A 13,667-nucleotide genomic window follows, 5' to 3' on the forward strand; every position below is an offset into this window, starting at 1 on the left:
AGCTATAAGAAACATTAGGGAGGTGATATAAAAACCTCACAAACCTCTGACATAGGCACTTAATTGATTTTAAAAAATAGGTTAAGGCTCATCTTCAAATTAAAAGGCACTTTGTTTATTAATAGCAAATCTGGCTGAGGCAGGAGAATTGCTTGAACCCAGGAGGCAGAGATGGCAGTGAGCCAAGATCGTGCCATTGCACTCCAGCCTGGGCTTCAGAGAGAGACTCTGTCTCAAAAAAATAAAATAAAATAAAAATAGAAAATAACCACAAAATAAACACTTTTTTGTTTAACCAACCAAAAATCAAGAAAATCATGGCCTAAAACAAATTCAGAATTCTTGATTATAACACATTAATGTACAACAAGAATTTTTTAAATTGATTTTAAAAACTCAGTTACTGTAATCATTTTGTTTCTTCAGCCCCTCAGATAATTTATCCCAAGGCTTATTCTACTGCATCGAAACACCAGTCTTTTTAACTAGATAGTGGAAATATCCAAAGGATTGATTTAGCTAATAAATTATTAGGTGTGTCTTTTTTACCTAAGTAGTTTGAAATTGATCAAAGTGCTGAGCAAAGCCTGAGAAATACAAAAGTCCTATTACTACAAATTGTTTTAATTTAACATTGTATCTTTAAGGTCTAATCAGCTTATCACAGGCTGATACAACAGAATTTGAGAAGGATATTATGTTTAACATGATGTGGTTTTCATGAAAGCCGTAAAAACTAAATATGCTTTATATTCATTGTCAAATAACTCCCAGGTTATTACTGACCAAATATGTAATATAAACACAGCTAGGACTGATAATAGTTTCAAGTTTATTTATTTTAGATTTATTGTTATTTTAACACTCTGCTTAATTGATCATTGAGGTACAAGTGGAGAGCTTCTGATTTTAAGACTTAGAGGGTGATAAAAATCCTTTTTATCTGTCTTCACATTTTATTTAACTAATGGAGGCATGTGCATTTCATTATATTTCATATTGCACTATCTGCATTTATTTACCAATCACTGCCCTCAGTGTGATATATATATATGTATATTTGCATAGTTTTAAATATATATTTACATATTTTAATATATACTTACATATATATATATATATATATTTACACCCATAGAAACACACACACACAATTTTTGAGGGCTGATACTCTAGAATATGATCTAGTAAAAATAAAAAGGCTGATCATGTATTAAATTTATTGAATAATTTATTGAATATGTACTGTGTTCCTGGAACCATAGTACATTAAGTGCCGTATTTTATATTTTGCTCACAAAAAAAAAACCCTATGAAACAGTATGAGGAAATGTAAGTTTAAAACTGTTACTCAAAATCACATAGCCAGTGAATTACAGAGGGATTTGCCAGTTATCAATTTTTTGCCTTTCAACATGATCCTGTTTTTGACACGGGAACATTTCTCCCCTTGTCAGCTGACATGATATTAAGTTCTGTCAGTAAAGGATGCTGGAGTGACAATGGGGGAGGTAGAGGTTTGTCTGTCCCAGTGTGCTTTTAATTCTTTTTCAAACCTGTGACTCTGGGCTGGCCTATGGAATGCCCAGTAAGGCTCACCTCATCCACCCCACTTTACCCAGAAGACTTTCAGCAACACTATGGGTCGTGTTTGACAAGTTCTATGGGTACCCAATAAGCAAATTGAGGATGGGTGGCAAATCCATAGGCAGCTTCCTGGAGCCCCACCTCATTTCCTCAAGTTTAGTAGCATCCACTACAGGTAGTTTCCCACCATGTCCAATGAATACACCAGACAGCTTTCTAGCAAATTCAATGGTTCCCCACCATAGGCTACTTCCCTGTGAATTTTGTCAGCATTCCCCTCCAATATTCTCTTCACACTAGCTTCAGTTCACTGGCTATAGACTTGTTCTGGATTGGGTCAATGAAGGAAACTTCTCTGTCATCCCTTGGGAGGCAGACACACACTTTCTAAAGAAGTTTGAATCCAGCCTTGGGTTGAGCTCCTATCTTTCCATATTAATTCCTTGTTTGTGTACTATTCCTCAGGCTTAGGGTATTCTTTAGAGATCTCCTTTATTCCCTATTAAAAATTAATTTCCAGTAAGTAGTTAATACTTATTTGTGTTAAACCTTCTCTGTTTAAGTGACTGAGTGGTTTCTGTGCCCTGTCTGGACCCTGACTAATAATACAAGGTGTTACTCTAGCCCAAGTTTCAAGTATTTTCTTATTCAAAATTTATGCTTTAAAAACTCAGTCCAGAAAATAAGATAATACGTGTTGAATCAGGGTATGTTGCTGAACTGAATTATTTTTTATTTGGGGGAAATGTCAGGGTTTATACCAAAAACCTTTAAAATAGAAAGTTATAAGTAATTTTGTGTTAATAAAGGATTGCAATATAATTACATTAATAGAGTTAATACGAAGATCAAGTTAGAGAGTAAGCTATTCCTAAGGACAGAATAGATGAGTACTGAAAATTGTCAAACACTGAAGTTGGATCTTGGCCAGGTGTATCTCCCAGCAATTTGGGAGGCCAAGGCAAGTGGATAGCTTGAGCCCAGGAGTTCAAGACCAGCCTGGACAACATGGCAAAACAACATTTCCACACACACACAAAAATAACCGGGAGTGGCAGCATGCACCTGTAGTCCCAGCTACTCAGGAGGCTGAGGTGGGAAGATCACCTGAGCCCAGGGAGGTCGAGGCTACAGTGAGCCACGATCATGCCACTGCACTCCAGTCTCAGGGACAGAGCAAGACCCTGTCTCAAAAAAAAAAAAAAAATTGAGTCTTTTCACAGCTAAGCCAAGGTCAGTTTCACAATGACTTTTAATTTTTTGATTGAACTCCTCTCTCCTACCTGACACTGATATTCAAATAGAAATAAAAACACATTCCAATTCCATATCACAACCCACATTGAAATGATCTTCAATTTACTTGCCACATAGCAATATCTATTTGACTCAGATCCAGCAACAGTGCAACAATGATGAAGGACCAGAGATTGTTTGGAATTCCCCTTTTCCAATCCCCAATTCCTTATGTTGATTTGGATAAAATATGGATATGCCACCCAGGATTCAAGACTGGAGGTGCTACTGGTACATTTGCAGATATCTGCCCTACCCTCACATAATTCTCTTCAGAATTGGATAGAGAAGAGGTTTTCCTACTCAAGATGTTCCCTTTCAATCTGTAAGCATGTCAAAAGGTCCCTGACATTGACTATTCAATAAGTCATTAGTCAATGGTTTCATGCATACTACCCTAGTTACTACCCCCTTTATTCTCTTTTTTCTCTTCATACGTTATATTATTTGTTTTTATGTCTTGCACATTCTAGGAAATCAATAACTTTTCCTTAACTAACCAATGTTTTTAAGTTATGAAGGTTAGAAAATTTTTCCTACTCATCAAACCATAGAACCATATCTCACATGTAGTAGATGTACTCAGTAAGTCAATATAAAACTAAACATCATTATAAAATGGGTTTTCTTCTTGACTAATAATCCATTCTTAGGAGATAGTATGCAAAACACTGACTAGGAGAAATTTGCTATTTTGTTTTAGTTTTGATTTGAAAAATCACACCATGTGTGATATATGAAAATTTATCTATAAGAAATGTAGTGTTATTTATGAAGAATAAATAATATGGGGTACTAACAGAATTGCATGTATTATTAGCAGATTACATGTGACATAACAAATGTGTGTGGAATGGAGGGAGAGGAATAAAATGAGACAGCGAGAGGGAAAGGATACCCACACATACTGGTCTATCTTGAGTAAGGAAAAGAACTCTGTGGTCAGAGTATGTAGACCCAAGAAGGTTACTCTTCTTGGTATGTCTCAGTTGCCTTTTAAGAATCCTAACTTACAATGTTTTTGTGAAATCACATGATATAATACACATGTAAAGAATTTACCCAGTGTCTGGCATTGGATTGTCTCTGAAACCTGAAAGCTGAGCTAATATTTAAAGTATTGCTCATTTTATCTGAGAGGCCTGTATCTGCTATACATTAATGCAAATTACATTAAAGAGATTTTTCACTTATCTTCATACCTCTTCATGTAGTTCCCTCCAACGAGAATTAAATGTCTCAAGTTCCTCATTGATTAGCTCATCCATGACTCCGCCATCTGTTAGGGTCTGTGCCAATATGCGAATCTGATTTGGGTTATCCTCTGAATGTCGCATCAAATTTTCAAGTGACTGAAACACATTTGCAATAATTACTATTTCTCCTTTTTTTTCTAAATACATTGAATTATCAGCAAATGCTCAGTATCTTCTGATTTACATATAATTAAGTCATAATCAATTTAAAGCAAATTTTAATTGGGATTAAAAACACCACGGAGCATTTTTGCTTCAAAAAATAGGATGTCATTCTATATGAATCTTCATGGGATTATGACAGTGTTGCGGACTGAGAACTTAAAACTTGATTCACAACCACCTTTTTCCTTGATGTCCCCTAACTCTAAAACCAGAAGAGGTAAAACACTAAATTTCTCAACTTCTCTGATAGCTAGTGGTGTCCACATGACACAATTCTGAAAAAGAGTACTCTCTCAAGAAGAATCCTTTTACCCTTCCTACTTTTTTGCACATACATGGCCTGGAGGTATAACAATCATCTTTGCACTGGGAGGCAATGACTTTGAGTGTGAGGTCCTTCATGCTCAGGAAGAGAGAGCAGAGAGTGCCTACTCGCCTCATAATATGGCTGAACCATCCTCATCCCTGAGTAACCTCCCTTCACTATTCTTTTTGTGGTGAGAAAAGATCATTTTGTGAGCTTAAACCGTTGTCTGATTCTCTGTTACGTACATCCCAATAATACCCATCTCCTATACTGCTCAAAATTGACAAAGTTGCCTGGCTAGATAATACGATGAAAGTGAATCTCAGTGTCATAGGCATGCTAGAAAACAAGGGATTCAATTTCATCTTACTGGACCTCAAACATATCTATAAAATAAGTGATGGGCATATGTTCTCACAAATTTATTAAATCTTCTGTTTTCCTTGTTTTAAAAAAATGAAAATCTTCCAATACATATTTGTAATTTTTCCTGTTTATGTATTTTTCTTGAATTTTGAGCAACCTCAATACATTGTCTTATTAAGTTTCAAGAAAATAGACTTCCTAAATATATTTATATTAAAAAAATCACTATAACCTGTAAAATACTTTAAAAGCCATCAAATTTTTGAGTAGAACAATGTGATTGTTAATAATTTTCCTAATAATTTATATTCCTTATTACTTCTAACAAATCTTAATTTTGTAAATATTTATTTGCGAAATGGATATAAATAATTTTAATGGATACATTATTTTATAAGTCTTAAGAAAGTATATACCTTGTTAAATTTTTTTAAAGGTGGATGAAAAGCAACAAAGCAAAATTAAGGGATCAGTTATAAATATCTTGAGTTGCGAGAAAACCTAGAAGTCGTGCAGTTTTTCTATCCTTGATACGTGGTGATCTAGCCCTTTTCACTCAAAATGTCCTCCTGGATAAGCATCAGCAACACTACCAAAGAGCCAATTATATGTATGTATTTATTTATTTTTTCACTGTGGAATTTCATTTATTGGCTCCATTATCTGAATTAGGAACAATTTGAAATTATGACCACAACATAGAAATAAAAGATAAGAGCACTCGCAATTTTCCTCCTCCCTGCTTGTCTGTGTTGTGGGCATTGTGAGGGCCTCGTCTAAAATAGTAAATAGTAATGGGAAGGTTTGTTTCCCCATCTTTTCTAAATGCTCTTCATTATGGCTTCAAATTTTCTCTCTTTCCTTAACATTCCTTTGTGAACATGCCCTAGTTTTTCAGCGCATCACTGAAACTGTGAGAGCAAGAATTTAGCATGGTGCTCCATGTACGATTTGACAATTTCATAGGCTAACAGCATCATCCTATCTTCTGTTCTGGCCACTGTCCTTTTATTAATGTGCTGTAAGTTTGCTGCAACTTTTCTAGAACATGTAACAGATTGCTGATTCACAAGAAATGTTTGGTCAATTAACTTCTCTGAATACGACAAATTTACAGTCATAGTTAGTCAGATAGAGCCAAAATTAAAGTCCACTGGAGATCTACTTCGTTGTATTTTAATATCTTTTCAGGTTTTATAATTTTCTTTTGAAAATTAGGAAGTTGGATAAAATGATCCATAGGTATCTGCTCTGATGTTCTGGGATTACAATTCTATTCTGTCTAAAGAAATATTTTACATTTTCTTCACATCTTGAATAATTTATGCTCCTTATTTTATAGATTTACAGAGGGGCTATACTACTTGTAGCTTTACGTACATATATTACATATTCTAAAACAACATATCATTACATACAGATAAGTCAAAAGTACACTAAAATGCATAGAGCTTGAATGATTAAATGTCAGAAGTTAAAGTCAAGTTTATAAATGCAAACTCACTTAAAATTTAATTATTGAAAGTGTCCAAAGTAAAACTTAAAAATGTACTTACATTTTATGAATACTTTAAAGATATATTTCCAATATTAAAGCATATCCATTTAATAACTCAAAACATTCTGTAAGGTGTAAATTTGTGATTTTAAGTAAGTATAAAATAGGTTCCAATTCAATACGTGCAGCTTTTAAACTGGAAATAATATTTCATATTATCATCCCGATTAGCCCTAAAGCAGAGAGTTTGTTTATTCACACTGTCTTTGCAGGTTTGTGGTAGATTTAATTAGGTGAAGCATCTATGTAGAACTTAGTGATATAATAAAGGCAAATTTCCTCTGTGAGAAGTCATTTAAACCCTTTGCAAAATCTTGTGACCTAGAAGGTTATTAGGGGGAACAAAGGCTTTATCCAAAGTACCAGTGCTGAGTGATAACATAGTAATTATACTCTCTTGGGTTGTTTTCTTTGGATTTGTCTTCTATTTGGTACTTGACCTCTTTTAATACTGCATATAAATTATCATCATTTGGCTTAATTTACAACTTACATCTAGCACCTCAGAGATTTCCTCAGCTCCGCCAGGAATGTTTTCAGTGGTTTTAAGTTTAAATTCTACTTCATTTAGCCACTTGTTTGCTTTCTCCAAGTATGACAATAACTCATGCCAACATGCCCAAACTTCCTAAGAAAGAAATATATATCACAGATTAAATATTATGGTAGAAAAGTAAATGTGAAATTTTGCCATTTCATTATTAAAACTTCTGAAAATATAACACTTTGTATTTTTCACCTTTACTTTGTAGCAGGTAATTCAAAATGCAGCTAGACAATTTCATCATCTAATACCTCTACAATTAAAAGTCATTAAGAAAACATTTTATTACATGAATAATGAATAAATTCAAAAGACAGTAATTTACTTTTTAAAATAAAAATAAGCACCAACATCGCAGTCTGGGAAACAGAAAAATAAAAGCATATGTAAAAATGCATATGTAAATCTAACTCCCTCACACATCACTGTTACCAGTATTCTGTGACCTCCTCTGAAATTTATCATATATAATTTGATAGTTAAAATTTAAATGAGTTTAACTATAGCTCTCTTTTCACTAAACATTATATCATACCATTTTCTGTATTACTAAGAAGACATATTTTTAATGAAAATCTAATACTTCTTTAAAGTGGCTCTATCTTAGTTTAGCAATATACATTTTTTAGATAGACTACTTTTAGTTTTGTTTCTATTATAAATTTATGGTAAACATCATCGTGAATATGGACTATTTTTCCACATTCTTATTATTTCCTTGAGGTATATTATCAGAAATATTACCACTAATTCAAAGGTTTGATTATTTTAAATGGCCATTAATTTGTATTATGAAACTGATTTATATACAGAAGTACTCATAAAAAAGCAGAACTTTAAAATTTCTACAAGAAAATATAGAAGAAAATATTTCCGACTTTGGCATAGAGAAGAATATCTTAAGTAAGACATCTTGTAAAAAACTGACCATAAGAAAAAAGAGATGAATACATTCGACTACATTAAAATTAGGACCTTCTATTCATCAAAGGACACCATCAAGTAATTGAAAAACAGACTCAAAATTGAAGAAAACAATTGCAACATCTGTAACACATAAGAATATGAAAAATGCCAGCAAGTCAAATAAAAGATGAATAACCCAATCGATAATGAAAAGAAAACCTGAACCAAAATCTTAAAGAGAAATATGTATATACATTAAACATGAAGATATGTTCAACCTCATTAGTAATCAAGGACATGTAGGCCAGGATTACAATGAGATACCATGTTGATTGACACAAATGAGAAGTTTGACAATTCCACGTGAGAGAAGATATACATGAACAAAAATTTGTATTTATTGTTGGTGGGTGTGTGTACTGGAATGACCATTTCAGAAAACAATTTGTTATTCTCAATAAGGTGAACATTCACATACCCATCAAGACAACAACTCCACTTTTTGATATTTGCATCCTCAGAGAAACTGTTTAACATGGATAACAAGACTGTTACAACAATGATCATTTCAACCCTTTTTGTAGTAATCAAAAAAAAGGAAATAATGTCCACTGCAAGGAGAATGGAAAAATATACCGTCATCTTTAAACAGAGAATACAGACGTGACAATGAAAAATCTCATCAAAAAGAACCATAAGAATGAATCTCAGACACAAATATGTTGGGTGAAAGACAAAGCCCTAAAAAAACTATATTATAGTTTACCATTACTGTAATACTGAAATTAAGCACAATTGTTTTTTCACTCATATGTGTGTGGATTTTTTTAAACAAAGGAATAACAAAGGTAGCTTTCTAGATGGTGATTTATGTCTATTGGGGAAAAGATAGGAAGATGCAAGAGAGGATAAGAATATAACAATGGTCATTTTCTGTTAGCTTTGTAACTGTTGAATGAACCTATAAGTACAGTAAACACAATGCAGCAATCATCACCACTTACTACCACCTGCCCCCGCCTCACTACCACCAAAATTAAAGGCTTGAAAGGAAGATTTATTTCAGAAGGATCTAAAAACTTAATCAGATTTCCCAAAGTTCTCTATGTTCATAGCCCTTAGAATGACACAGAGTATTCGATCTCTATCTGATGGAAAGTAGCAGTCTCACCTGCTTGGCAAACGTACCAACCTTTCATACCTGCTTGATATCTTATGTATAGTTTATTGCAAAAAGTGAAATTAAGTGTTTTGCTTTAAAAGGTGATAGAAATCTAAAATCTGGGTCATTTCCAGCTCCTGCTGGACTACAGGCTGTCTTCATTCTGGGCAAAGATCCCAGTGGGAAAATATAAATATCTTCTTAAATACCCGAGGGTACCTTAGAGCTTTGAAGACAAGGAGACGTGATTGGTAATGTGTCTTATTAACTTGGGTGCAGATTGAGGTAATGAACTACCTTGCTGATTTAACTGTCAGAATGGATGGCCTCCTCTGTCCTCAATGCATCTGAAGGACACAGCTGGAGAGGCTGAATGTACCAGCATTACAGGTCACCTTTGCAAAATAAAATATAGTCTTGAAGCCCGAATTGGAGCTAAAAGCCACTTAGAATAACTGTTAAGCTTAACAGTTTGGAACTTAAAATTACTTTGAAATCACAGAATCCAAAGTGGCTTTGAAGGAAAGTACAAATAAAAAACTAAACTTCTGTTCAAAATAGTAGATGGAGCTGATGAGGTAACTCCCAACATATCCTGCTTCAGTTATATCAAAATACATGTTAAAATACAAAGGAAACATTTTTAATTCATAGCTGATCTGTAAAACATGTATATAGAACCTCAGGTGTGAAAAAGAAAAAGAGGGAAATGAAAGTAGAAAGCGGAAAATCAAGCTTATAAAAATACTGGCATATCAGAACAGGGTATACGACATCAAAGCTAGGGCATTTAACACTAACTTGAGATGGGAAATGAGGCAAGCCAGGGAGATGGGAAAGAATGAAGCAGTGTGCCATCCACCCTGTAAGGAAGAAGTAGAACATCCCTAGCCATTGGAATATTGTGATTTAGCAAGGACTCTATTGTTGGGGGATTTTGGGCTGAAAAATAAAGATCCACCCATAACAAATGGAAACTTAAGCTTGTATCACACATGAGGGCAGAGCATAAAATCTCTACAATCCTGATGGCAACAATACAAAAACTCAATAGCCCAGAGCAAAAAAAAGACAAAAATTCCAGTAAAAGCAATCCCTATTATAGATGAGCTCGCAAATAAACAAACAAACAAACAAAAACCTTACTAGTCACATGGGAAAATTCACTTCCATTAGAGGGAGTCATTAGTTGTAACAAATGGTAGAATCCATACCTCATGACATAAAGATAATAGAACAATTTTGGAGAATTGTACAACAAATATGCGTAGCCTCATGGTGTATGTTTCCCATAGAGTTTATTTGCTTGAGACTGGCAACTGGAATTCACACCTAAGTAAAAGGGCTTGGTTGCCTACATTTCATTTTGGGAGATCATCTCTTTCTTGTTTTCACAAGCCCTGGTTTAAACAGAGAGAGCTGACGGAGATTTGAGGGGAGTGAGGTGAAGAGAGTTTGAATAGTTAGGCAATTCTTCTTTCTCACCCTTTTATGGGGATAGGTAGGGTAAACTCATCTGGATCATTTGATTTACAGGATCTAAAACAAAACCACTCATCTACTGGGTGGATATATTCAGGAAAGGGTGGTTGGTATTCATTTCCTGTTGAGCTGTCGGTATGGCCAAGAAGGAATCAAAAACAACTCTTTCAAATTTCTCATTCCTGAAAGGTACGGAGTATGGGTACTTCCAGTGCCCATAGGCTCTGAGTTGAGATATGGTAGGTAAATTAGACTCCAGGGCATCACTAAAGCATTGGTTAAAAAGATAGAATATTCAAGAGCATTTTGTGTAAAGCTGTTGACAAGCGTCAGCCTGAAATTCTTGTTAAACACTACGAGGTACTATAAAAGCCTAGGAGATCTTTTTTGGGGGGTTCAAAGCTCATATGAATAAGGCCAATCTGGATCCTCAATAGAGCAAATCAAGTCTATAGAGAATGAGCCAGGTCAGTGGTGATAATATATAGAAGAGGGACAACAGACTAGGCATTATAGATGTGTGTGGGTTTTAACAAAAGGGAACAGCAATTGTGAGCAGCCAAAAAAGGACTTTCACATGAAGAGAGTATTTTTCCCTCTTCACCCTCCCTTATATCGACAGTAGATCTGTATCCAGAAACTGGGATGGAGGAGGAGACTGTGAGACCATTTATTCTCACTCCTGCCTCTGTATAAATTGCTGAAGCAACAGATTAATCTAAACTTGTGAAATATTTGATTAACTTATGATATTTAAATTTAAATTAGAGTAAATTTTAATAACTAAAAGTGAATAAAAAGTAATGAGATCGCAGAGAAATATTGTTTAAGAAGCCAACTACCAGGCAGAAGGTGAAATTTGACAGAGTTGGGTGTAGTTATTGGAAAAATAAGATGGTGTCATGTTTATTACTCATTAAGTTGAAACATTTCAGTCAAACAGATGGCATCTGTTTAAGTTGTTTAAAGGAATACATAGAATTAATCACAAAAAAGAAGAAAAACATAACAAAGAACAGATTTGTGAAACAACTCAATAAAATATTGAGAAATGGAAAATACGTTTTTTGAAAAAATATAAACACACATACATAAATGTAGAGAGATAAATATATATACAGATAAAGATGAGACTATTTCTCTATTGAAGGATAAATTACGCCACAGGCAGCTGAAGCGAGAATTTGAGAGTTGGAAGACAGATTTTAGAAAAGTATCCAAAATTGAGCAGATAGAGATAAGAATATAGAAAATATTAAAGGGAAACCAGTAACTGGAATATAGGAAGGTGATAGTCTTAATAGCTCTAAGAAAGTTTTCCCTTAGGAAGGAATGAAGAGATTGGGAAAAAGAAAATCTTCACAAAGACGATGCAGAACCACTAAAGAAGTAACGTATCTGTTCTAATTAACACACCAGGTGACAAAGTATAAATGAAAGCAAATTTACACACAGACAAAGTTGAGTGAAACTGTAGAAGACAAAATAGGGTGAAACTGCAGAGCAGATAGGACAAAGAGAAAATTTAAAGGTACCAGAGAAAATGATGAAGAAACAATAACTTGACAGCAGATTTCTTAAAGGCAAAAAATTTCAAAAGACAAATAATATTTTCAGTGTGGTAGGAAAAAAAAAACCTGTCCTTACATAATTTCCTGCTCAACTGCATCATTATCCAATACTCGGGGCAAAATAAAGGCATTTTCAATATGTAAAATCTGAACACATTTGCTACTCACACTCAAGGAAAGAGCAAGAAAGAAACTGAATACAGAAGCAAAGCGAAGAACAAAAGGCAAAACTGGTCACAAAAATTGGGAAAATAGCATCGGTAAATCTAAATAAATATTATATGAAATAGTTAAAACCACAGCAGCAGCAACAGCAATTATATGGACTAATTTGGGGGAAATAAGGTGAAAATGAAATATGAGGCAACAATAACGCAGAAAATGGAAGAGGTAGGTTCAGAGTTAAATTATGCTAATGTTTCCACCATATTATTGTTAGAGAGGTATAGAGAAATATTTATAAGATAAAATAAAGTACATATTCCAAACCAGTGAAAAAGGACTAAAACAGAACTCAATAATTTGATAACTTCAGTACGAATAGGGAATGTTAGAAATGTTATTATACATGAGAAGGAAACGGAAAAATAATCCAATAATTGGTCTTGAAAAGTTTGTTATTAATACGAAAACTTAAAAAAATCCCTTTGGAAAATGTACTCCAATATAAATTTCTAATGAATCACGGAGTATCATTTAAATGAACAACATGAATAATAGGGAACAATGATGCTTATTTAAGGACATTAAGAACATAAGAAAGTAATAGTAGGTGTTTTATTTAAACATTGACAGAAAGCATTTCCTGGGTACAAAAAGTCCCTCCCTATTGTAACATGTTAGTGAATTAATCGTGGCTTTCTTGAGACATGTACAGTGCCATCAGATCCCTTCCCTTCCCATTCTTTGTTATATTTTACATAGCACTCACATAACACTGATACATAAGATACGTCATTATATCCTCAGAAACTGTAATATTTCCTGACATATAGAAGGCACTTTTCAAGAGTCTGAGTAGTGAATTGCATTTAAAAGAAAAGAATAAGGATGAGTAAAGAAGAGCTTAGAACTGGTAATGGAGAAACTCGGATCACATTTTACAATTGGAAAATGATAATACTGTATTGGGAATATATGGGGTACTTTAGCTACAAATACATTTTAAAATATTTTTAAAGGTGTACTTTATTATTGATCTGAATCATATCTGTCTTTAAATATCAAACCCTCAACATATGAAGCAAACTAAATAATGTTTTTCAAAAGTAAAGAGGTACCTGAACACTTTATTAACCATATTCACCAAAATAACTCAGTCTGTGTGAGGGAAGGGGGCTTAAAGTCCAACTCATGTGCAATGTCTGGCAGCATCAGCATTTGTAGTGGATAACGTTTTGTGCCCCTTGGCACAGTATTTTCATAAGAAAGGTCATAGCTTATTTTTGATGCAATTACATGGCAATC

At 33.8% G+C, this 13,667-nt stretch overlaps 1 protein-coding gene across 1 annotated transcript in view; it reads right to left on the reverse strand.

The window, feature by feature from the left end:
* The window catches only part of DMD (dystrophin), a 2,218,635-nt gene that overhangs the window by 1,310,545 nt on the left and 894,423 nt on the right, over window positions 1–13,667 (reverse strand). Inside the window, exons 28-29 of the mRNA XM_063601607.1 lie at window positions 7,029–7,163; window positions 4,086–4,235 (exon numbers count right to left, since the gene is read on the reverse strand). Of these exons, the coding sequence (XP_063457677.1) occupies window positions 4,086–4,235; window positions 7,029–7,163 (285 nt within the window). The remainder of the gene's footprint in view (window positions 1–4,085; window positions 4,236–7,028; window positions 7,164–13,667) is intronic.

Source organism: Pan paniscus, chromosome X (genome assembly GCF_029289425.2).
Source record: "Pan paniscus chromosome X, NHGRI_mPanPan1-v2.0_pri, whole genome shotgun sequence".
NCBI classification, from domain to species: domain Eukaryota; kingdom Metazoa; phylum Chordata; class Mammalia; order Primates; family Hominidae; genus Pan; species Pan paniscus.